Source organism: Bactrocera neohumeralis, chromosome 2 (assembly GCF_024586455.1).
Source record: "Bactrocera neohumeralis isolate Rockhampton chromosome 2, APGP_CSIRO_Bneo_wtdbg2-racon-allhic-juicebox.fasta_v2, whole genome shotgun sequence".
Lineage (NCBI taxonomy): Eukaryota > Metazoa > Arthropoda > Insecta > Diptera > Tephritidae > Bactrocera > Bactrocera neohumeralis.
In genome coordinates this window covers 54826771-54853114 of record NC_065919.1, presented here as the reverse complement: position 1 = coordinate 54853114, position 26344 = coordinate 54826771, and the positions used below count along the sequence as shown (strand labels likewise).

At 37.1% G+C, this 26344-nt stretch overlaps 1 protein-coding gene across 1 annotated transcript; it reads left to right on the top strand.

Moving 5' to 3' along the window:
- Positions 1 to 5732: 5732 nt before the first annotated feature.
- On the top strand, positions 5733 to 25637 carry LOC126753933 (uncharacterized). The gene is made up of 2 exons (XM_050465714.1): positions 5733 to 5872; positions 23624 to 25637. Exon 2 carries the CDS (start codon positions 23627 to 23629, stop codon positions 25112 to 25114), a length of 1488 nt encoding a protein of 495 aa, XP_050321671.1. The 5' UTR covers positions 5733 to 5872; positions 23624 to 23626; the 3' UTR covers positions 25115 to 25637.
- The last annotated feature ends 707 nt before the right edge of the window (positions 25638 to 26344 follow it).

Here is a 26344-nt window from a genome sequence, read left to right as displayed (position 1 = left end):
CGCCCATACCATTAAAGCTCCATCACCGTGGCTTCGCTTATATGTAGCAAGTCTCTCTTGGATCGTCGTGTATCTCGCCAATAATTGTAATGACCATCTGGACCATCCAAATTAAACTTTTTTTCGTCACTAAAAATTACGTTTTCCAACTTCTCCTCCCAAAACCGATATTTGGCGCAAAATAAAATGCGAGCATCATTATGTCGCTTTTTCATTCGCAAAATTTACATTCATTTGATTCAAACTTAAGGCCCATTTCATGCTGCATAATTTGCTGAACACGCTGTCTACTGATTGGTAGGCCATTCTACTATGAATTTTCGTAATAAAGTTGAACGATTTGTAAACGTCGTTCAAGCGTAAGTCTTTCCATGATGAAATGCCTAGCAATACTGAACGAAAATAACACGACAGCTTGACACGACACACACGAGATCAGTCACAAAAAGGCTACTGAAAAAATATCTCTACTTGGATCACCCGTTATATAAATACACACGAAATAAATAAAAAAAAATTAAAACCAGTTTTAAACAAATTTATGTACAAAATATCTTCAATACTTATCTCGCTCAAATTGAATACGTTTTTACGACGACAACATATTTTTATGAATGTTGGAAAATTAAAATCAAATCCTTAAGCACTGAGCTTGTCCCAGATTCAACACATTTTAAACGCGAATATATTAGTTTTTGATAAACTGCTTTAAGCGATCATACGAGAACCTAATTTATGTAAAACCAAAAAGTGCAAAAAAATAGAACTGGCACACAAAGCTAAGCGATAAGCGAGCAAATGCATATTTTATGAGTAGTTCGAGGTCAGCCTATCAGTACATTAACAAATTGCAAATAATTTTGTCAAAATACATGCTTTTCCAAACGACGAGCCAACAAAAAAATTCACAAAAATTAACTCTTTGCAAAAAAACTTAAATTGTGTGAAAAGAAGTAAAGATAAAATCTAATAAAAATGCTTTAGGCTCATTAACTTCAATGTATTATATGTATGTATGTATGTATGTACATATTTATAACACTACATATACAATTTTTTACAAAAAATTCTAATTTTTAATGCTCTTATTCAAATTTTATTTTATTTTTTGCCTTTTAAATTTTTGTAGTATAACCAATTTAATGAGATAGGCTTACTAAAGCCAAATATTCTGACATTGACACACATTTCAGCTGACTACCTTTGTTACAAAAGTACAAATATATCTATGTATTCAGCAAATATTTAATTCTAAAAATATTTACGACAAATTTTCCACACAATTTGCCACGCACTTGCTTGTTCAATAAAAAGTCAGAACTCATAATTTCGAATAGCCTGCAAAGTGCATGCAATTATGTAATTTGTTTGAACATATGCCACAATTGCTGCAGCAGCGTGCCATGTACTCTTAATTAGTTGATATAGTATAAAGCGGCAGCACTTCTGAAGCTAAAACAGCAATAAAGTAAATACACGGACAATATTGACAGAACACATTTGCGACACATGAAGGTCGTGCTCCGATTCTAGCGCGACATAATTTAAGCTTCTTTATTTGCCATCTCCGCGGAGCAATCGTTACAAGTGATAAAACCCATTCGGTTTCTTTATATTGATTGATGTCAAGGTGTCCGACGGTTATTGCTGGAATTATGAGAAATGTGAACAGATCGGTATATGAAATATTGCAAGCAAACAGCTTAGTCCTTGAACCAAAATCTTCTAAATAAAATACTAAATACTAAAAAACTTAATTTTTAAAAGTACTTTTTTAACTTTTTCTTTCAATATAATGCAGATGTGACAAACAGCTTCATGCAAACGATGGATAATACTCAAATAGTATTCCTTGTTGACAGTTTGGTTGGAAGGAGTTCGGTGTGGACCACACCTCAATAATCGAAGAAACTGTCAAAATAACATTGTTTTTAACCTCTTTTGATGTGGTTTTTTCGGCTTCGGCTTACCTTTGCCACTATGCAGCCGATTGATAGTCTGTTTCCGGGTCGTAAGCATAGATCCAAGACTCACCACCAGTAATAATACGCTTCATGACATGCTGGTGGCCGAGATGCATTGTTTTACAGACGTTAACGCGGCGCTGTTTATCGAAAAATTTAGTCATTTCACTTTTCTTAGACCCAAATGATCTTTCAAAATGGTTTTCACTGATCCTTTCGATATTCCAACGATTCCAGTAAGATCTCTGACTGTTAATCGTCGATTCTCAAGCACCAATTCCTTTATTAAATTTAGATGTTGATCATCAGTTAATGTTAATAGCCGTCCTGGACGTGGTTCGTCGTCATCGCGATCTCGGGCCATTTTGTATAATTTGTACCAATCAAAACGCTTCCTCTACGAACAATTATCCCCGAAGGTCTTTTCCAACATTCTGAACGTTTCGGCACCAGATATTTGATTACGCACACAAAATTTAATAAAAATTCTTTGTTAAATAATTTCACTCATCGTAAAAATCGCCGAATGTACTTTATGTACACTAAACAATAACGGTTATTTTGATGTGACATTTGGCACAGATGTCACTGACCAACCCAGAAAAAAAAGAATAGAGTTTCGCGCGAAATTTAAATTAAAAAGTCTCACTATTTTTTGCCCACAGTAAAATGCATTCAGGAATGAGGATCTGCGACTTGAGTCAAACAAATGTTTTTAAAACTTTTTTCTGAAATTTGTTTTGTGAAAATCTTTATACCCTGAGCAGGTTTGCCGAGAAGCTTGTGCTAACGGTGGTCCCACAAACTTCAAACTTTCTCTATTTTTATTTAAGATGCTACTAGATATATAACATGATATTAAAGTATGAAAAAAGGAAGGGAAAAACTTCCAATCCGTTGGAAAGACCATATGAAGAAGGGCCTGGCTACACTTGGAATCTCCGATTGGCGGCAAACATCGAAAAGGAAGAACGACTGGTGCGCTGTTGTTAACGCGGCTATAACCGCGGTGTCTACTCCAATAAAGAAAAAGAATATATTATCTTTCAAAGTTATTATTTATTCTAAATAGGTTCCATTAGATTCAATGCAACGTTTGGAACGATCGACCAGCGTATGCCAAGATTTTTTATTTCATTTATACAAATGTTTTCTTTGCACTTCCGTTACGGCTGCTTAGATCACACCTTCCTAGTTATCATAAATGATCTTTTTTTGTTGGCTTTCAGTCAAATTGTGATAGATCAGGTAATCCTCCATATTGGTTGTTGAAGTATCGTTCATCAAAAACTCGTTTAATTTTTGGTCTTTTGACTGATCAATTCAAAATTCCAAATTTCGTGGGCGAAATCGTTTGTGGAAAAGGGTAAGGTGATTCAATTTTATCAAAAACATAAGCCTACGAGTGGTATAAAGCCATCAAAGACAGTCGAAAGAACGTTGAAGACATGCCTAATTCTGGACGAGCTTCGACCTCTTCAACTGATGAAAATATTAAAAAAGCGAAGGATATCGCTTGAACATCGTCATGTAAGCATTAGAGAGTTGTCAAGAGTGCTCGACATTTCTCGCGAGTTCGTTCGAATGATTTTGCTGGATATTTTGGGCATGAAACGCGTTCTTGATCGGTTCGTCGCGATGAAGCTGAATTTTTTTCAAAAAGAGTATCGCAAACATGTCTCTTTGGACACGCTTAATCGTGCCAATTCTTATCTCACATTCATGGAGAGCAATATAAGTGCCAATGAGAAATGGGTTTATGAGTTCGACATGCAAAGAAGTCAACAATCATCGAAATGGAGGGAAGAATCGAACTGAAACTAAAGCCGCTCAAAAGTAAAGGTGAGGCACACTATTTTTTTCGATATTCGTCGTTTGGTGCATCATGAGTTTTTTCCCGATGGACAGACGGTCAATAAGGAGTTCAATTTGACCGTATTAAGGTAATGAGAACAATTGTCAAAAATGGCCGAAATTTTGGATGAAAAATTCAACGCATCGCGCCACAATTGTGACCAAATTTAAAGTCAAAAACACAATGAATACCATCAATCAACCAACGTGTTCACCAGATTTGGCTCCGTGTGATTTTTTCTTTTTGCCCAAACTGAAATTTGCGCTCCGTAGAACTCGTTTTCAATCGATCGAAGTGATAAAACAAAATTCGATGAAGCATCCACCATGAGTTTGGTTATGTTTGGGACACACCGTGCAAATAGAATGGGTAAGTTAGTAATCAAAACATAAAAAGTTCTCATTATGTTAGGACGGCTTAAGCCAATTCGATCAAATGATGCTGATATAGTTTCAAAATGAGGCCGATCTGCATTTAAAATACGGAAACAACATTTTCGGTAGCAGGAAAACCATAACGCCAAACATCCCAAATATAGACCTACATGCATACACACATATGGACCAGTAATGGGCAATGCCCAGCAGTTATTTCAATTACAGCTCGGCCTCTTGGCGGCCACACACACTTGGCTCAGCTCACAGCTGCTTTATGAGCACGAATATCGCTGTAATCTTGCTTCTTTTACTCAGCTTAATTCGCTAACCTATTGTTAGTTTTGTTTTTGTTGTTTTGTTTGAATTCATTGCGCTAAAGGTAGCGCGTTCGTCGCTGTGAAGTGGTTAATGTCGCAATTGCGCAATAATGAGTGACTTTAGCGGAGATGTCAAGCCAAGCTATTGTTGTTGGTGTTGTTGTTTGGAGCTTTTTCTTACAACGACTCAAAAATATGGGTTTTTGCATTTTGCACACACGGGCACACACATCGAGCTCAGACAAATGTTAGCTAGACATATAGATTTAAGTTTATATATGTATGTATATATGTGTGTATATATAATATATACAATATATTTATGCTTTATATAATATAAATATATATATTAGGGTGATTCAAAAAAATTTTTTTTTCGTTTGGTTTGGTTTGGTTTGAAAAAATATCTTGTTCCTTAGATTTTGTAGGAAATTGAATGCTCTACAAAAAAGGTCTTCACGATTTTTTCGTAAACCCAACCGTTTAAAAGATATTAACGGCTGAAGTTTGATTATATTTCGGAAAATTTTTTATTTCTTATGAATTTTATAACTCAATGAAAAAAATCATTATGAATGATGAAACTCATAGGTTTTTGGAGAGGTGTCTAGGAACCTATTTTTCCGAGTACCAAACGAAAAAAAAAAATAATTTTTTTTGAATCACCCTAATATACTATACATATACATACATATATACTATAAGTCACAATTTAGTCGCGAAGTTGTGTATTTTGTACTCGCATTTCGCTGGCTTTTTGAGATATTTGCGGACGGACGCTGCACGCTGACGACCAAAAGCGTGTGGCGGCAGCATCGCGTGGCGCTCTACGTAAGATTTATACACCTTCAAGCCACCGTTACGTCTGCTACGTTCGGTTGCCTTCCTCAGCGCTTCGGTTTTGGCTCAACAATGCAGTTGCTTATGTATATTTTCGCTTGACTTACCGTTGCCGCCGTTGGAGCGCCGTTGCTGACGGTGACGCCGCCGCCGTCGCTGCCTGTGTTGCCACCGCTTTACTATCAGTCAGCCGCTTAGTCACTCAGTCAATGGTCTCAGCCAACTTTTTACTCATGCACTTCGTTGGTGTAGGCACATTGTTGTTGCTGTTGCTGTTGCTTTTCCTTAACGTGCACTGCTTAGCGCCATCGACGGCTGCTTTACTTGGCCAGCAAACGTTTTCAATTTCGTTCAGTTGCTTTTCGGTTCGTGTAGTGATCTGCCGCATACCAAAAAACGTGTCCGTTGCACATTTTCAAAAAGCCGACTTGGAAAACCACAAGCGTTTCAGGTTTCCTGTTTTCCAACTCCGTTCAAATAAGTTATTGGCGAATTCAATCAAAATCCCAAGCAGCAAAAGTGAGTCTTCATTGGAGTTGACGGTGGTCTTATACATATTTATATATATATGTATTTATGGACATATTTTGAATTGAGCCATTTTATTTAGTGCGAATTGTGTTGAAAATAGCAAAAGAAAAGACTTTGGAAGAAAAATGAAAGTGATTAAAACAAATACAATCGAACATGGACTTTAAAAGGATACTAAAATAGGAGGACAGACAGTGAAATTTATTGAATTCTATTAAGGATTTTGTAGTAACATAAATTATCACTAATGTCTTCGAGTAATTATACTCCTGGTTGCTTAATCTCGTGAAACAATTCTGAAATAGTTTCCAGTTTTTAAAACATTCGTTGAAATGATGACATTTTAAATAAGTCTTATGGGAGGAGAGAGTATTGACTACTGAAATACCGGATTGGGAACACCGATCTAGTAATATCCTAAAATAAAAATCAAAACCATATTTGAAAAAAAGTTTACTACTGTGGTCGCTATTAAATTAATCTATGTATTATTTCACACCTCGAAGTGACATAGAAGAGCTTCTTAGAAAAACCAACGGCTTGTTTAGAGCCTACATAAAGCAGGTTATATACTATATAGATTCACCCAACAATTGGTATGAGAGGTGCGTTAGAATCGAAAAAAACTCAAAACCTGGAGATGTCCTGGTCGGTCGACCGGTCAAGAACTGTCAACCCGTAAGCATTCTCTAAACCAGGTTCGAGAATAATTTATCTCGTGACAAACCAACGCAGTTTAAATTTAGACAAAATACAAAAGGCATTAAAGGCACTAAATGACTCAACCCATTATCAAAGAAGACTGCAAGGTGTTCAGGAGAGCAGGGGTGGCATTTTACACGTTCTTCAAATTGTAATTTTATTTTGTTAAAATAATTTTTCTTTTTTTACTTTTATGCACATTTTCTGATTTAACTGTCAAATACGCTGAATTTTTCTGCTGCTTAAAAGGCACAAAACAGCAAAATCGATGATCTATGGTACAAAGTAAGAAATTAGATTTTCAAATTGTTCCATCCTCCAGACGGATTTCCAAATGTTCAAATGGATCGCTTGCGAAACAGAGAAAAAATTGCTTATTTTTTAGGTGTGAGAGTATACAATATACATAAATAAATGATTAATGATATGCGGCTCTCCTCATTCCTTTCCTAAGATAAGGATAAGATAATGATTATTTTCTTAGATAATGATAAGACCTCCAAATGTTTCCGTTTATAGACATAGGAACATGTGCACAAATAATATCGATCTCCCTCATGCTCAAATCATTACTACTATATAATAGGTCGAATGTGCCTTGTAAGATTAAAATATTCAACCTGATATTCCGTGAAGGCCATACAAATTGTTCGTTATTTGTAGGGATATCCCCAAAAATAATTTTATTAGAAAACATTTTCGGAATTATGCCGGGCAAAATAAGAACTGCACTGGCATCATCTCTCTGCTAATTTTTAATAACGAAAAAGTTTAAGCTGTTTAATTGGAAATCGAATTTTCTTTCAAGAAAGCTTAGATACTAGTATCTATCATATTCATGGTTCCATCATCTATAAAATTTTTTTCTTTCTAACAAAAAGTTCACATATGAACGAATACTAAAGAAGCCAAGCTTTTCATGATGCAGGATATGAACAAACCTTTAAATAAAAGTTTAATGAACTTTATTACCGAATGAAGAGCTATGAGTGCCGATTCGAAGCACAGCGAAAAAGAGAGCTGAAACCTTTATCCATCATTCTCCGTTGTGGCCAATTTTATTACACATGAAAATGTGACTCAGTTATAAATGACTTGGCTCGAATGAACTATCATAGTCTAAACCAATATCATCTATACTGATAATAATTGAATTTTTAAAAAGAAAATCTTTGTATAAATGATGATATTATTTATTAAATGCGTTTGAAAACCAATGTCACTCGTACGGTAAAATAACAAACCTCTTAGAAGTAATAAAGTAAAGGTGTTGCTCTCTCGAAGCATAAGATGAAAAAATGTTTGCTACGGTTTGCACGGAAGTTATGTATAATACGCTTCACAAAAGATTCCTTAAAAGTGCTGTAGTCGGTCAGTTTGTATGGCAGCTATATGATGTAGTGACTCGATCCGTACAATTTTTTCAGAGATTTCGCCGTTATCTTGAACAATAACTCATGCCAAATTTGATGAAGACATCTCGTGAAATGAAAAAATTCTCCATACAAGCTTTAAAACCCGAGGGACTAGTGAAATTCACTTAGCTAAATCACATTGCTTGTCACGCTATTTATTTATATAATATATACACTTGAAAGGGTCTCGGACATTTCCTTTTGCGTGTTGGAGACTTTGTGACAAATTTTATATGCCCTGTTCAGGGTAGAATAACTGTGATGCTACAACCGCAGCTGCTTATCTTCCAGAGAGTTTTCAATTATGTAAATGTGGTATGAAAATTTTATTTCTCGATGAAGATAAAACAAATTTGTAGATGAGTTTTTTATATTAGATGAATTTATGAAACCGTTTTATATCACTTCAAAATGATAGCTTGACTTTGCTAAAGTAATGCCTATCAATATTAGGGTTTGATATAGTCATTTTATTTCTGCTTTCTTTCGAGTCTTAAATGTTTCAAAAGTTTGGAATTTACCCAAAATATTTCTAAAGATTAAGGTATACAAAGCTATACAAAGATAAGTGGAAAGTAATCTAAATGTGCTTGGCAATTACTTAGAACTTATCTTAATATTGTTTGGAAAAAAATTATAATCTCAAAAAAAGTATTAGGAGCTTAGAGCTAAAGCTGAATACACGTAATACCGGTGGGGCTCTAAATCCATTACTTCGGCCGAAGTACCACACTGACGACAAGTACATGTTTTTAAGCATCTTTCTGGAAAAAAAGATATAAATACTAATTCGAAATTGCTTGCAAAAAATGCTATTTAATTAAGTAATAATGGCAACAATGCGATAAATTAGTTTGTATGACAACAAATTTCTTGCAAATTTAAATTAAAAATTAATAATTAATGCAACTGCGAAAAAAAAACTGTCTAATCAGTTGGGAAAGTTTTGCTTCATTTTTTTTTTCGTGTGCCGCTGTGCCACGGCGAACACTAATTGCAACAAACAGTTAACAGCTAAGTGAATGCCAATGAAGCTGCACGATAGCAACAACAAACACACACATACATATACTGAAAGGGTGCGAAAGTAACGCAATGCCACCAACACATGCCATAAATCTGACACTTTGCTGATGAACCTTTGGTGGGGATAAAAAAAATAACAACAACAATAATAATAATAACTACAACAATACCAATAACCAACAACTTAAAGCTGGCGCTCACAAGTAGCTGTGGCAACCAAGTACAAAAGCGGAGCCAAAACCAGCAACAACAACAACAATAGCAACAATACTATGCAAACTATGTACTTGTAGTTGAAGGTGACACCGCAGCTTGGCTAAGCTCAGTACAGCGCAGAAAAAAAAACAGCAAACAACAACAATACAATGAGCAATGCAAGTAATGCGGCAGCGGGAAAAAAGTATTGCTGAGATTTTCACTTTCATTCGGTTCAAGTGGCAGCAGCCTAACGCAGATGCTCCTGTTGTTGTTGGCACTACTTACTACGTTTGTTATTGTTTTTAAAGCTGTTGTTTATTTACACAATTATTTTGTGTTTTTTATTTATTTAATTATTTTTTTTTAATTTTTATATATATTTTTTTTTTGAAAACTCAACATTAATTAAGTAAAACAAAAGGCCGCGGGAGATAAAGAAATCATTTCACTTAATTGAAAGTTTATTATAACTGTGAATAGCAGAATTATTAGCACAATTAAAGTGAGTACTAACAACAGACATCTGCCGGGCTGCGCGGATTTATGCGCAGAAACCGAAAAAACAAAAAACAACAAAAGTGAGAGCGTTTGCAAAAACAAAGAATGAACTTTAAACTAGTGCGAGTCATTAAAGTCACCTTGACTGAGGTGGCGTAGAAATTTTCGCGCACAACTCAATGACAGCCGTCAAAAGCGATGAGAAGATACTTATGTTTCTGCTCATGGAGATTATTTTTAAACGACCAACCAATGGGAATTTTATTATTAAAACAATGGTGGACTTCGGAAAAAACCTTGACCAAAACCCATAAAATCCGCGCGAGTAATAAGTTAAAAGAACTAAGCTTCCGAAATATAAAACTAATCAGCCAGTCAAAGGTATACTAAGTACCCATAATTTCGTCCAGAGAATCATATTCAAGGTTCCCTACTTTTTTTTTAAGAAAAAACCCAGAAACTTCAAATTTAATGGGGAATGTTTATTATCCTTCGAAAGAACATTCTTTGGCATTCATTTTTGGCAGATTATCTCTTTCAAATTTTGGCCGCAGCTACGTTTCATATGGTTCATCGATTCAATTTTCGAGCATTTCGACTGGTGAGTCCTGAAGCACGATTATCCGCATAGGCTTTAGACTTTATATATCCCCACAGAAAAAAGTCTAACGAACTTGGTGGCCAATCAACCGATCCACAGCGAGAAACAATTTGCTCACCGAAGTGTTCTCTCAATAAATCCATTGATTGATGCGATGTGGGGGAAGTGGCCCCGTCTTGTTGCAACCAAATGTCGCCGAGATCACGATTCAGCTATCAAATTGTCGGTTATCATGTCGCTATAATGGTTACGACGGATACGTTCTCACCGGCATCATTTTTGAAGAAATATGTACCGATGATTCCGCCCTCCGGGCAAGGACGTAGCCAGGATCTGAAATAGGGGGAAAATTTTTATGCAAGTAGTAGACGTCTAGGATTTTCTGAAAATTTATTGATGATTTTTTCTTCAATGAGCTGTTGATGTTCTTTCACAAATGTGCGATGGACGCTCATCAGACATAATCCAGATAGTCTCTCTTTTCCCATCGTGCTCCGAAGCCAAGTTTTAACTCTGTAGTGCATGGTAATAAAATTTTAATTAATTTTAAAATCGGTGTGCAAAATTTGGCTCGAAAATGTCGGATCTTCTTGGAACTTTTCAAGAACCCATAGCACGAGGCGATGTCGCCTGAGAAGTCGAGCGGCTTCAATTCTTGCACAAGACGTATTTTGTACGCATAAAATGTGTCAAGTCGTTCCATACGTCAGTCCTTGTTGCTGCGAACGGCGCTGAATCGACTCTCCACGATCATCGTGTGTAATCTCAGCTATGGCTTTTATATTTTGTTCACTTCTACTAATTAATCGAAGTAGACCCACACATTCTACATTCAAGAAGACCGGCTCAAACAGGTGTTTGAGAATACCCTCAAGTCTGTTCCGTCCACTGCTTTATTTGAATGCACGACCATTCGCAGCCTTAATTTCATAGAGACTTTGAATTACAGAACAGATCAGAAGTTAAAACTAATAATGAAACACAAAGCTAGTTATTTTTCAAAGTTAGTTATTGCATGGTAAGGATTTTGGATCATTGTCCGCTGTAGTCTAATATTAATTAAACGATTATTCTGCTTCTTCTTTAGAACTACAACCGTGATGGATCTGAGCCGAGAATACAAAACTTCTCCAGTTGCCTTGATCCCTTGCGACGTCACGTCAGTTTCTTTTAATACATGAGCATCCTTGCATCCGTTCCCAATCCATATACATATGTCCAGAATCGAAGGAGTTTTTCGTTGAAGCTTCGCATTTTATGCGTATAAAATGGTCTTACCAGCGCATTCGTTTCAATTTTATGCGACTGAATATATAAATGTCGCTTTAGAGTTCATACAGTTCGTGATTGCATCTTCTTCGGTACTCTTCGCTCACGCGGACGGCTCCGAAGATCTTGCGAAGAAAAGTTCCCTAATGCTCCAAGAACTTTCTCATCATGTTTTTCGTCGTAGCCCATGTTTCTGCAACGTATAATAGAACGGAATGATAAGAGACTTTTGGGGCGAAATTTTTATTCGTCGAGATAAAGATCTGCTTCTCAAATGCCCACCGATCCCAAAGTAGCACTTTTTGACAAAAGTTATTATATAGGCTTAGATTATTGATGGATGGATATTATGCTGATTTCGAGTTCCACATAGTCCTACACTTTTTCAAATTTCAAGCGTTAACTAATGGAGTGTAGTTTAGGCCGTATACTACTAATGAGCTGAAAGAAAACTTCGCAAAGTTCAAACCTTTCAAAACGCGTTGAATCGTGTTAAGCAGGCAATTGTATTAGTCAGAATTTGGTATTTTCAGAACTTGTATTGTTGGTTTGCCGAACCGAGGCGGTGTGACGCAGCATAACTCGCATAAAGGTGTATCTAGTCCAATTTATTTGTAGTATATATAAGAAAAAGTGAAAATTACTGCGCCTACAAGCTTTAGCAACCCGAAGTGTTTGTTGAAACAGCTGATTGTGTGCTGAGAGCTAAGACATTGGCTAAGACAGCGCAACGAAGTTAGACTTACAGGCATAACTAATAATTGGTGACATGCAATCGGCTTGATTGTCTGCTAACAACCGCAGCACGCCATCGGCAACAACATTCATACTTACATATGTATGTACATACTTGTATGTATGTATACAAGTATGTATAAGCAAACATACTTACATAGATCAGACAGCATGATTAAACATCAGCGCTAATGCGAATGACACCGATGACAATTGAGAGAGGCCATTGATGAGGCAATGCACTCAACAACAAAATTAACAACAACAACAATGGAAACAACAAAAACAACTTGCAACAACAATAAGCAAAAATACAGTAACAGCGACAATAAAACATATTACAACAACAAAAAATGTAACAACAAGAAAAATAATAACAACAACAAAAAACTTAACAACAACAAAAAACTTAACAACAACAAAAATAGCAACAAAAAGCAAAAATATAGCAACGGCAACAGTAAAAACTTACTGCAACAACAAAAAAAATAACAACAACAACACAAAACTTAACAACAACAAAAAACAATAACAACAACAACAAAATTTCAACAAAAAGTTTTTCGTCGAAAAATATTACATTAGAAAACAACAACAACAACACCGTTAATAGTCATTGCAACAGCTGTATCACGCTCGCTTGCTTGGCTATTGCGCGGGCAGCCTACCACCGGCTGACAATTGGACAAGCAATTTGTACGTCACTCTTTCTAGGCAACAAAAAACACGGTGTGTTATGTCAGCGTGAGCGTGGTTTAAGTAAATCAAAGTAAATATATTTATGGATTTTGAAAAACCCAAGAGGCTATAAAAAATACCAAATAAGTTGAAGAGCCAACAACTCACCTTAAACACCACAAGGCTTATGAGTCAGCGGCGGACCATGGTGATGGTTTTTCGTTGCGCTGACGCCTGTCAAGTGTTATTTCCTCGAAAGCGACTCGAGTGCGACCCCGCGCATTAAACGCTCCAAGTAACGGCTGTGTGTGGCAAAGCTTGTAACAAAAAGTGTGTGAAAAAGGGCTAAGTGAAGAGGCGTAACAATACAACGGGCATTCAATTTGATAGAAAATTTGTGCACTTAAAAGCAATAAAGATTTCCAAATTAATTTGGCATGCCCACTTACTTTTCCCTTTCTCGTGTTGCATTTACATAGCGCCGTTGTTGTTACAAGCAAAAAACTGTTACATAAAACAGTAATCATAATAAATGCTACAACAACAATAACACAAAACACATTGAAGTAATCAAAAAACGCGCCAACCCACTTTTTATTTGGAGCACTTCGCTTTGCCTCAAGCGATTTTCCCCTCATTTCCTATGCAACGCTGCACGCAGCCGCCGCGGCACATTACGAAATCCGCGCAACCGCAGGCAAATGTGCAGTTTAGCATTTTATATGTTTACACTTTTAATTTCATATAAAATAACTGTTTTTTTTTCTTAAGTCACTACCAAATGCAAGCCAGCGTTCGCGCAGTCAAAGTGAATACGAAATTTAAATCGCTGCAATTAAGCGCCGCTTCCGCTGCCTGCAATCAGCGCTGCGGTGCCGCGAACTCACCATGAACCGTGTGTGTTATGTAATAGCGCGAATGCATAAAAATTAAAAAAAAAAATACTAAATTCGAAGCTACACACACAAGGCAATTTGCGAGTCAAAGGCAGCGGCGCAAGCGCGGCTTCTTTCCACACACAGAAGCACGCACACAACGCTGCGCTTAATGACGGAAGCGGCTGAGTTGCGCGATTGTCGCTGCAAACCAACAAACCAGCTGGCCAACCGTGACATTGAGACTGTCTGCCGCTATATGCGCGCGTGTGTTGGCATGTTGCTTGCATGCATGAAAACGGGCTTAGCGCAGAGCGCTGAAAGCCGCAACTCGGAAATTGGCCAACTTCATTGTGGGCTGTCAAAAAATGTTGCTTATAAATTGCAAAAATATTGGCGAAGACGACAAGGTGTGGGCATACAGATGTACAAAGTATAGTAGACGGCAGCCAAGCGCTATTGCTGCTGTCAGCAGCTAAGGGTGCTGTCGGTTGTGGCAATGAAAGTGCTTTACGTTTGCATTTCGGTGTCGAAAACGAACTAAACTGATTGCTTTCAAGCGGGAATTTCCGAATTGCAGTTGCAGAAAACTTGGTTTTCTTAATTTCAGTGTATGTCGGTGGTGTTGTGGTTAGCGATGTGGCTTGCAACTCTCCAAAGGCAAGATTCGATCTTTGCCCCCAATTGTCCTCAAAACGGTTATATGGTTCTTTCAGCAGCCCCTCAAAGAAATTGACTTACCTCTAAGCTCACTTCTACTAAAGAAACGCTTCTCGTAAGATCCCTGAGACAAAGCAATTTTGATATTGCAGAGCCTTCCATTTGCCTTTGGCATCAGTATAAAAATTTGAAAGATCCCCAAGCCTTTCGGACGCAATTTTTTTGTTGTAGAACCTTCCATTTGTCTTTGAAATTAGTTTAAAATTAAGGCATCCAAATGGAACGAAAAACTCAGCTAAGCATCTTCCAAAAAAACCGGCACCGGCTAAAAACCTTATAAACATGAGAAGAGCAGCTGGACTGAAATCATTTATACAGACAATTATTTATAACATAAATCTTAATTTCAAAGTATAAGTTCGAATTCGTTAAAGATCTTCAACTATTAGCAATTATTTTTCACGATGAATCCAAGTTTTCTATGAATATCAGTAGTGGGGCTCGGCTATCACTCGAAAACGTGATAGGCGATCAGGTCAGGAGCATGGCAAGGAAGATACAAACACGATGGAACGATCTACCTTCAAACGATCAAAGCTTCAAAAGTGATGTGAAAAACTGTAGATCAGAAATATACAAAGATCTTAATGGAATACGATAGAAGAGTTGGTAAAAACATGATTGGTGTACTCAGAATCGGGTGGCGAAACAAACTTGCAGAATGGGGCGGACAGATGGAGAAGACTGCAGAAAATTTCAAAAGCAAAGGACAAGGAAAACAATGCGGGATCCTAAAGGATCTGATAATTAAAAGGACCAAAAATGTCTAAGAACTTTAAGGTCTAACCTAGCCTGACTTAACCTATGTAGATCTCCAAAACGTTCAGACCACAGGTAACACAGTAATTCGGTTAGTGAGAAAAGCTATGAAAATCAAAAGTTTTGAAATATTTCGAAGCCAAAAGCATGCAGTAACGGGTTTTAAACAAAACTCTCTCTTCACTTTTCTGCAACCAAGTTATATGTATAGCAAATTATCGGAAAATGTTGATTTGTATGATTTTTCGTTATTTTGGGAACCTTGATATACTGAGGTCTAAAAATACCGATATAATCGGCGGTATTTACAGATCATCAAATCTGAATAATTCTTGAATAGTTCGCACTTTCAATATGAAATACCTACTAGTAAATCTAGGACTCAGGAATTGGTCCTAATATTTTCTCCACAAATTTTAACCTATTTCTCAAGAATTTGTCAAGATTTTTAAACCTCTTCGAAAAACTTATAAATATTGTAATAAAATTCAAGAAGTAATTTCTGCAAGCTTTCTGAAAGCACTTTCATTGTAAAGTCTTACCGCAACCTAAGATGAAGTGGCGCTGAAAGCAGAAAGCATTAAATGAGTAGTAAATGTTATTACCCAATACTTGAAGGTGCGGAGATATTAAAAGCAAATAAATGAGAAAACTCAAAAAATATATATTTTATGAGCTTTTATTTAATGGCTGTGGGCGGTCAACCGTTTGAAATTTTTAAAATAAAGCCGATACTTTTTAAGCACATTGCAAATGAGCTGCCATTGCCGCGGCGCTGTCGTCACGCACTCACTTATTTACGCTCGCATGACGGATGGACTCAAAGCAGTGCGCAATTATTTGCAAATCCCTATTGTGCGCGCCCCACTTGAAGATTTCGTAATCGCAAACAAAAACCAGCGAATATGCAATAACAACAAATTAGGGTAATGACAACCAAGTGAGAGAAATATGGTGATAAAAACGTTGAAGATATTGAAAAACTTAGGAGTGTGTGTTGATATTGATCATGCCGAGCAAAACAAAAATCCAAAATCGACTCAGTGTCAAATAACACCAAAAGAATAGTTTAACTTTTTTTCTTTGCGCCTAGAGTCACTCACACGTATTTGTATGCGCTCTCAAGGTGAGAGAGAGCGTCGCAAAAGTAGCTGTGCGCATATAGTACATTGGTGCTGCGCCAAAGCTAATAATGTTTCCGCACCACGCGCCTCTCTGCTAAGTTGGCACCATCATCAACACACACGCACACTCATACTCGCTGTAAGCGAGTCTTTTAAGCGAAAGTGAAAGTTTTCTGGGCCCCACCATGGAAAAACTCAAAGAAACTGCAAGTGGCGTAGAGAAAATCAATGTGAAGCAAAAATGGTAACAGCTTGGGGAGCCAGCTTACATACTTACATTGGCACTCTTAAAAATATACTCACTCTGGTACATATTATATCTGCTTGTATAGTTTTTGTTTTTATTTGCGGTTTCGTGCGCTCGCGGCTGACGCAGCACGTGGCTGCAATCGTACAGCGAACTATAAGCAACTTCTGTGCACCGCTGGCGAAACAAGTACCCAGTAGGAAAAAAAAATAAAAATATATTTGGAATTAATAATAAATAATCTATGTACTTTCTAATTCAATTAGACAAACATTATGACAAAAAAATACCCTTAAATTGTAAATAAAATGCAAAATATTTAGTCATCCATCAAAATTTATTTTATCGCCTTCAACGATTCTAACAGTCCTCAAAACACCTTTTATAAGCACATTTTTAGATGCCCTTCAGATCTTCCAGCGAGTTTTTTTTTATCTCTTCAATCGACTGAGAATGAGAACACCTAGTAGCAATTTCAGCTTAGGGAGCAAGACAAAAATCACATGGAGCCAAACCGATGGTGCATTATCATCGTGTAAAATCCTTGAATCGTTCTTCCACAATTCCTATGTCTCTCCGGAACAAATTTATGATGCACCAAACCACGAATATCGAAGAAAAATAAATTCAGCTGTTTTGTTTCTGCTCCATTCCAATGATTGTTGACTTTTTTGCATGACAAACTCATAAACCCAGGTCTCATCGACAGTTATAATGCTCCCCATGAATGTGAGATCGGAATATGCACGATCAAGCATGGCCAAAGAGACCAGTTACGGTACTCTTTTTGAAAAAAAATTCTGCATTATCGGGACGAGTCGAGCAAGAACGCGTTTCACCCAAAATATCCAACAAAATCATTCGAACGGACTTGGGAGAGACATTTGCCTGATGATTTTCAAGCACCATATACTTCACTTTTTAATATTTTCATCAGTTAATGAGGTCGAAGGTCATCAAGAACGAGGTATGTCTTTAACGACCGTCTTTGAAGGCTTTGTTCGACTCGTTTTCAGAATCGGGGAATCGATCGACATAAAATTTTCATACGACTTTCTTGGATATATTTATTAGGGAATGGTAGATTCTCCATTTTTTATGGGCTCGATAAAATTTTTCATAATTTCAAATCATAAGCCACTCTAAAGTATAACATTTTTCAAAATGAATCAGATTTTTAAATTAGATTATTGTAAATAAAATAAAACGCCGCTTCCGCAAATTAGGAAAGAAAAACGGAAAAAGTAAAAAATATATTTCGCCAATTTTACCAAAAAAAAAAAATACAAATATTGTTAAAAATCTTTCGACGTTTCTGTTTTTTTTTTTAAGATCGGTTGAGTACTAGTTCGCGAACAATCTAGACAATCGGCTTTGAAAACACAGTTTCGTAAAAAGCGCGTTTAATATTTGAAGTGATGAACTATATATACATACTTAGCTCTACCGCAAAAGTTTTCAAGGTAGTATTTTCAAAACTATTACACGGTTCAAGTTGTGAATTTAAGACAGTATTCTATAGATGTTTAAAATTAAATTAATTAATAAAAAAATATTCCTCTTGCCCTGGTAGACATATTTACCTACGCTCGCGAACAATTAACAGTTCTGTAATTCAATTGGACGCTTCGAGAACCATCAGATGAACAACAGGCGAAGTTCGTTACTGGATAATTTAGTAACAAGTGCTATAAAAGCCTATGAATGTTACGCTTAAGGGGTTACATGGATTTCCTAAACAGCCTTTTTTTAACAATTTTTTTCTCATATAAAACATGATATATGTGACCTGGTCTACGGAAAGGGGGGCTTAGGTGTCAAAAAAAAGGAGAACAATTAATGAGATAACGAGAAACTGACGATTATTTTTAACAGCTTTTCCCAGAAAACTAGTTTTCGCACGTTAGCTCCCTTTTCGTAGACCAGGTCACATATTTTATTAGGATTTTTTATTGTCACTAAAATATTCTATTAACAAAGAAATTCTTTTATGAAAACTATATTTTAAACTCGGCCATTGCGACGCCATTTCTGGTGACCCCTCGGAAAAAGATGCGACCGGATAACTCCTTACAGTAACAACTAAAATGAAAAAATGCGTATTTTACTTAAAACCTTAACTTAGAACTTGGACGAAGGAAAATAACTGAAAATTGGATTTTTGCAAACATTTTTAAAAAAATTAAAATTTCAGTGAAAACTTAGAGTAGTTCTCGAGAGATCTTGCCAACCGCCCTCAAAAACACAGTTTCGAGAAAAACGCGTTTAAAGACGGCGCACTTAGCCTAGCTAGCCTCGAGCGCACAAGTTCTCAAGGGTGTATCTCCGAAACTATTATTCGGATCGACTTGCAAATTTTCTTAATAAATTTTAGTCCAACCTTTTTGAAATTTTTCTTAGCTTTCATAACTTTTCCTGCTGGTCACTTTTGCACTCTTTCTCTACTCATTCTCATTTAAACGAATGTACACAATGTAAGTAGATTGCGGATCACACGAGCTAATATGAGCTTGTGCGCATTGCGCATGCGTAAGTTCGAGGTCAAAACACCGCGGCCCGAGGCTATTTGAACTGTGAACAATTAAAACAAAAAATAATAATTTCTTAAATCTTTCACTCGGTAAATTAACTGCAGTTTCTTGCGTTTGCGCCTAGCAGATTTATGTTAAACGCAAAAATTTTAATTTTCTTAAATTTTAAATTTTTTTTTTTTTTGTAAAAATTAATTAGTGAAAATTTAGCCACAGTTGAGAGCAAGCGTTTATTGAAGTAATGCGTTACATAAAAAATACACAAAAACAATAGTTGAATGAAAATATGCTGCGCATGCGCTTACCAAATTGCAAGCGTTTTATGTCAGGAAACGCCAAACGATCCACAGAAACTCTGCACTGAGAAATTTGAACTGAAATGAAATAAAGCAACTTTAATTAACGAAAATTCGTGAAAAAATTCGCCCACCTCAGGTGTTTTGGCGAATGTAACGGTACTCAAACAGCGCTAAATTCGCTAATAGCAATTAAACACCACGAGCCAAACTTTTAACGGCGCCCAGCGCTTTGCCAACAAACGGTTTAATAATAGCCGCATGCCACGCGCAGCTGCAACATCTGCACCTAATTGTTTTTCTTCCTCTGCATGCATGTTCGTTCGCCTTTTATTTTTACTGCTATTTGCGATTTGCCATTGCCATTGCCATTTTCTATTTTCATTTTCCATTGAATTTTATTTCTTAATTTCTTGCGCTTCACCGGTTGAGCTTCGGCTGCCGATGCGCTTTCTTGATCAACACAGCTAAACGAATTAACGCGCAGCAAAATAATAGCGATAATAAATGCTCGCAAAAGCGCCAACAACAACAACAGCAAACGGCTAAAAATAACATTGTGAGTGTAAAAAACGTAAAGACGCCGTAAAAACATAACTTTGCTTGCTCTACAACCACTTTTCTTATTTACTTCTTCACACTTGAATGACTTTGATTTGTTGGTTTTGTTGTTGTTGCTCAGTTAGGCTGAAAAGTCGTCAGAAATCGGTCAAAGAAAACTGAAAGTGGCGCCCAAGTATCCGCCTTCCAAATTGGCCGTCGCGCACACTCGGTCAGCTTCGTGAGTGTTAGCCGCTATTAACTTTAAACGACCGCTTCATTCTTTAGCTTCTCTCCAGTTTTTGCGTGCCCGCAAACTCTTTATATCGCATTTCGTGTTGTAATCTCGTGATTTATGGTATCCACCGGTATTAAACGTTATAAATTGCTCCCTCATCGATTTTTGCAACTTATTTTCGTCACTTTTTGTTTGTATTTTCATTGGTTGATGTTGGTATAACAGCATAACGAAGCAGTTTCGTTTGTTGGAAAGTGAATTTAAAGATCGATTATAACTCGTAAATAGTTTTTTGCTATCAAAAATGTAATCTAATATACTTACGAAGTTATGCCTAAGAGGGGAATAACACTTAACAAGGTGGTTGACACCGTAACCGCTTTCAAAAAATATCAAATACTTAACTCTTTCAAGATACGAGTGATTTACTTAAGTGTTTCAAAGAATTACAAGTTCGGAGGTTTTTTCATTAATTTCACAACATCATTCCCTGAACAGGGTACATGTTATTAAGCTTACCACCAAGTTTCTAACACCTAGAAAAACCTATAAACATATTTTCGAGAGATCACAAATTTTGCACACGTTCTTTTTTCCCAAAGAGACAGCTCATTTGTCGGAACCGCCGATATCAGATCACTGTAGAATAAAGCTGTCATACAAACCGATCGATCAAAGAAAAAGCTTTGTATGAAACACTTGTTTATTTAAAAAGATGTCTTCACGAAACATCTCATAGATTACTGTCCCAGATATTTTAGTATTCTCCAAACATACTGTTTAAATCGGAATCATTTTGTGAAACTATATATTTTCAAATTTCTTTTGATACAATACCTGTTGCCATTTTTCGGGTAAGAGATTGATTCCACGTTCATAAAATTGTTGACCCTTCCAGGCAAAAAAACTGGTTGAAGTGGTTTGAAGTAAAGGTTATTCTTTTCAAAAACAAAGTGCAGATTTCGGAAAAAGTAATAGTCTGAAGGTGCAAAATGTGGTAGCAAATTCCAGTCAAGCTTCAAAAACTTTTGACGAGTTATAAAACTTGTCTGGAGTTTCACATTATCCTGGTGGAACACTACACCATTTTTATTGATCAATTCTGGCCTCTACCGTTTTGAGAGCATCACTCAATTTGTCCATCTGATAACAATGTACTTAAAAATTATGGTGATATTGTCTGGCAAAATCTTAAAATAAACGATCCCTTTGAAATCTCACCAACCAGAAAACAAAACCCTTGTTTTTGCTGACTGTCGCTCTTTGAAGTGGTTTGAGCTGGGTCATCCCTTTTAGTCGTCTCTTTTAGGCCGCAATGTTTTGCGCTTTACATTATTTTAAACAACCCACCTTTCGTCGCCATTAACATTGCGCTTCAAAAAATGGATCACTTCTTTGACGCTTGATAAGCAAATCACAGTTGTTAATGCAACGTAGCAAATTTCGTTCTGTAAAAACATAAAAAACCCATATGTCAGGCTTCGAAATCAATCCAAGACTTTTCATGTGCTTCTGAATGGTCGTCTTAGACAAATTTAACCTTTCAGGAATTTTTTGAGTTGTTATTCAACGGTTTGCGTCGATCAACGACTTTATTTTATGCACATCGGTTTCAATCATCAAAATAGACAATTTTGTCATTGGTAATTGGTCAACACATTTTCGATTTACACATCACGACAGTTCGACGTCTGGAGAAGAAACTTTTATTTTATAAGAATCATTTATGTTATTTTGGTTTTTGCTTTATGATAAAATCATGCACTAAGTTCAATATTTATAAAATTATAAACTTCAAATTTAATAGGGCATGTCTATTATCATTCGAAAAAACATTCTTTGGCATTTATTTTTTTAAGATTATCTCTTTCAAATGTTAGCTGCGGCCATGTCTCAGATGGTCCATCCGTTGAGTCCAATTTTTGATGACTCGTTCGAGCATTTCGATTTATAACTGGCGAATGACATCTTGATGTTTTGCTCCACGGCCATGAAGCGAGATTGTCCGCATAGACTTTAGACTTTACATACCCTCATAACAAAATAGTCTAACGATGTAATATCCAACGATCTTGGTAGCCAATCGACCGGGCTAAAACGTGGAATTATCTACACACCGAAGTGTTCTCTCATTAAATACATTGACTGATGTGATGATGACCCTTCAGGTTGTTCTTTGTCTCAAATGAAATTGTTTACATATCCATTGAGCCAGAAATGGGCCACATCGCTGAATAAAAATTTGCAAGAAAATAGCAGATCCTCTTGGAACTTTTCAAGAGCCCACAGCGCGAAACAATGTCGCTTGGGGAGGTTGATCGGCTTCAGTTCTTACACAAGTTGTATTTTTTACGCGTTCACTGTAGATGTTACGAACGGCGCCTAATTGACTCTAAACGTTCTTCGTGTACACTTTCAGCTACGGCTGCTATATTTCACTGCGTGCTGGACATGGTTGTTTCGGTCGAATATTATCAAATAAAGAATGTTGGGCCTCAAGAGAGATGATGCTGTTGCGAGTAGTATGCTCATTTGGCTGATTATGTTGACCATAAGTTGAGCACGCGAAACACATTCATTACAGAACGTGAATTTTCGTAATAAAGTTGAACGATTTGTAAACGTTGTTCAGGCGTAAGTCTTTCCATGGTGAAATGCCTAACAATCTGTCGTATCAGGCTATTGAAAAAGTACCTCTACTTGGGTCACCCGTTGGTATGTGGAATTTTTAGCAAAGCTCTCAAAGGAATGTTGGGCAATTACAAATTCATGTCAGCATGATAAAGAGTTGTTCGTTTTGATGCTTTCCCTAGAAATAATTTTTTAAAAAGTAACTTTTGCACTAAAAATATTATATATGTATGTATTTAAATAATCATTTACTATTGAACTGAAAAAAACAAAGCCATGAAGTTATTTTAAAAATTTTCACAACTTCCTAATATTATAACTATATAGTGTCGCAATCATTTCCACCAAACGATAGTGAAAATTCAGAAATTACTCTTACATAATGTTTTAAAATTTGCCATATCCAACACTTTTGAAATTACCAGCACACCCAAATACATTAGCAATTCACTACCGCAATTAGTTATTGTTGCATTATAATTTGTTGCAATTACCGACCACGAGCGGAACTGCCGACGATTAACTCAACTCAACTCATGGCAGCGAATTGCTGTCTAATTCTCTTAAATCAAAAGAAAACACAGGAAAAAATAAACAAATAAAATTAAATACAAATAGTCTATTAACATTACATTTCCTCTCACGCAATTTTCCAGCGCATGCGCAGCTATCAACACATCGCAATGTTGTCGCCACAACCAGCACGCGCAATGAAAGCAACAACAACAGCAAAGACAACCACTTCATTAGCCACATTTGTACTTCTTCTACTACTCTCATTAACCACCGCCAACGGACAGACGCAAGCGCCATCGCAAAAACAAAATGTGGAGATAACCGGCAAACCCAGCATCTACAAGCCCGCTGTCATACGCACGGAACTACGCTTCGGACGTAATCTGGATCCGGAAAAGGTGCGCGTCGTCAATGTGAAATCTAACACAGGCGATAATGTGGAAATTTTAGTAGGCAAAGATTCGAGACGTGGCCGCCTTGATGATGCCGCAGGTAGCTTCTTTGTGCGCAGCGCCGATGTGCGCAAGCCAACACCACGCCCGCAGAATGCCAAACCGTCCGTTTTCAGTTTCCAACATACGCCAGCGTTGTTGAAACAAGTCGAACTGGCGCGTCAGAGCCGCGATTATCAAGAGCGCAAAGCCGAAGCTGAAGCGCGCCAAGTGCTAAAGATACAAAATGCCTTGCGCCAGGCGGACAGTATGTCAGCCGCCAGCGGCAGGACGCAATATGCACGTGGTCTACAATTTCGTGACTCTAATGAGCCGCAATGGCAGCGACAGCAGCGAGGTGTGCAACAGCGCGCAGCCGACGAGTTCAGATTTGTGTCGCCTGACGCACAAAAGTTTGGCGGCCCCTTCAACTATATACCCATAGCGCAGAGTACAAATACAAATAACAAGAACTTCTCATTTCCCTCTGCAACCGCCGTCTCACGCAGTCAACCCATCGATCGCTCGTGGCAACCGCTAGAGTCCGTCAGCGCGCCACATACACGCAATATGCGTCAAGCACCCGACCTGTACAACAACAATGCTGGCACATATCAGCTCGGTAATGGCTACAGCTTCCGTCCCATCTTCAATGCGGCTCTACGCTCAGTTGCCGAGTACTATACAAATGCCGCCAGTAATCAGGGTAGTGCAAGACGCGCCACACGCCCCAAAAATATCATCACCAAAGATGACTACGTTGCGGCGAGCAAGAAGAAGACCACCTACATACCCGCAGCGGTAGTGTTGACCTCATCCACAGCCGTCATGCCAGCCAATAGTAATGCTAATACTAAGCCTAACTCGAATTTCGACAACAACAGCTACAGTAATCAATACAATAGCAATAAATTAAGTAATCAATACACGAACACATACAAAAAAACACCCTCCACAAAGCATCCTAAAGTGCCCAAATTGAGAGACACACCAACGCAACAGTATGCGGCGGCCTCGGCGCCTACCTCGACGATCGTAGACGGTCCAGCGGTAACGGTGATTGAAGGTGTACGCGTGCCCGACGCGCCCGAAGACAAAGTCAGGACCTGGCGTAATGCACGTGTGTTGAACAACAAGCTTGTACCTTACCCGGATGGTTATACGCCGCCCAAAGTGCAGATCCAGCATTTCGATAGATGAGTGAATGAACCCACGTGACCGTTGCATAACTATAGTAATTTAACTGCCAAAAATGAAAAGGATTTCTAATTATTTCCATAACTTCATTACTTCACGATCGCACTTTACCTTTGGCATAGCTGAGCGGAAAAAGAGAGAGAGAGAAAGATAGAGAGAGTATCAAGCGTTTCAACCAGCAGCTTAATTGAGTCAATTATCGTATGGTCTACATTAATGCTTGCAGAAAGAAACAGCTAATTGACTCAATCAAGCGCCTGCTTGTAATGCCTGGAAGAGTTCATTAAAACCTCACGAGCGAAGCTATGACCTCTGAAAACATTCTTGCTGCACATTTTTTGTAATTTATTTATGTTTATTTTTAATATTTAATTTAAGCAAGCTACGGGCAAATAAAAACTGAAAACTTTACAATTTTTAGTCATAAGTTATCCTTTCGTTTCATGTAAAATAAGTGAGATCATTTTTACTCTCGAACTATTTATAAAATCCACATATTTCTAAGCAACTCCCGAAGTTAATTATCAACAGCCTTAAAAAATATTATTTTATTAAATAATATGTGTATGTATTAGTAATTAAGTTATGAATAAAAAATGATTTGTTTCCCTTGTTTTCTGTTTCTTGTTGTTTGTTTTCTTCTATTATCCTTACTTCAAAATAAATCTGATTTAAGCATTTAAATTATCATTTGAGTCAAGTTGTTATTATACATTGCTGAGCTAAATAAATCAAATTTAAATCAAATTCAGTTTATTTTTGAGTTTGACAAGTATTTAAAAAGGATTTGAATTAACCAATTCACCATCCGATGTTTAGACTTAGTTCCTATTGAAGAGAATTTCTCAGAATAATAAAATCATACTTAAGTTGCCTTCACTAGAGAGCTTGCCTACGCGGAAGCTTGATCAGCGCTCGGCCACCATCGGTACATGCGCTGTCGCAAAATCCTTTTAGCCCAAGAACGATAGTTACAGATTCAATGAGCTACTTTTCCTCCGTAAGTCTTGTATTTCGCTAGTTGTGTGGGTTCTAATAGATCAGTGCACCATCGGCTTCCATGCCTTAAAGTTGAGCAGAAGTGGAAGCATCTCAAGACATCCTTCTTGATTGTCTCGCGTTTGCGAGATCAAGGCTGAAAGACTACGGAGCTCACTTTTTCAAATTATATTCAACATGAGGCGCTTTGCCGATTTATAAGGTCAGATATAGAAATTCTATTTGTATGGCTTC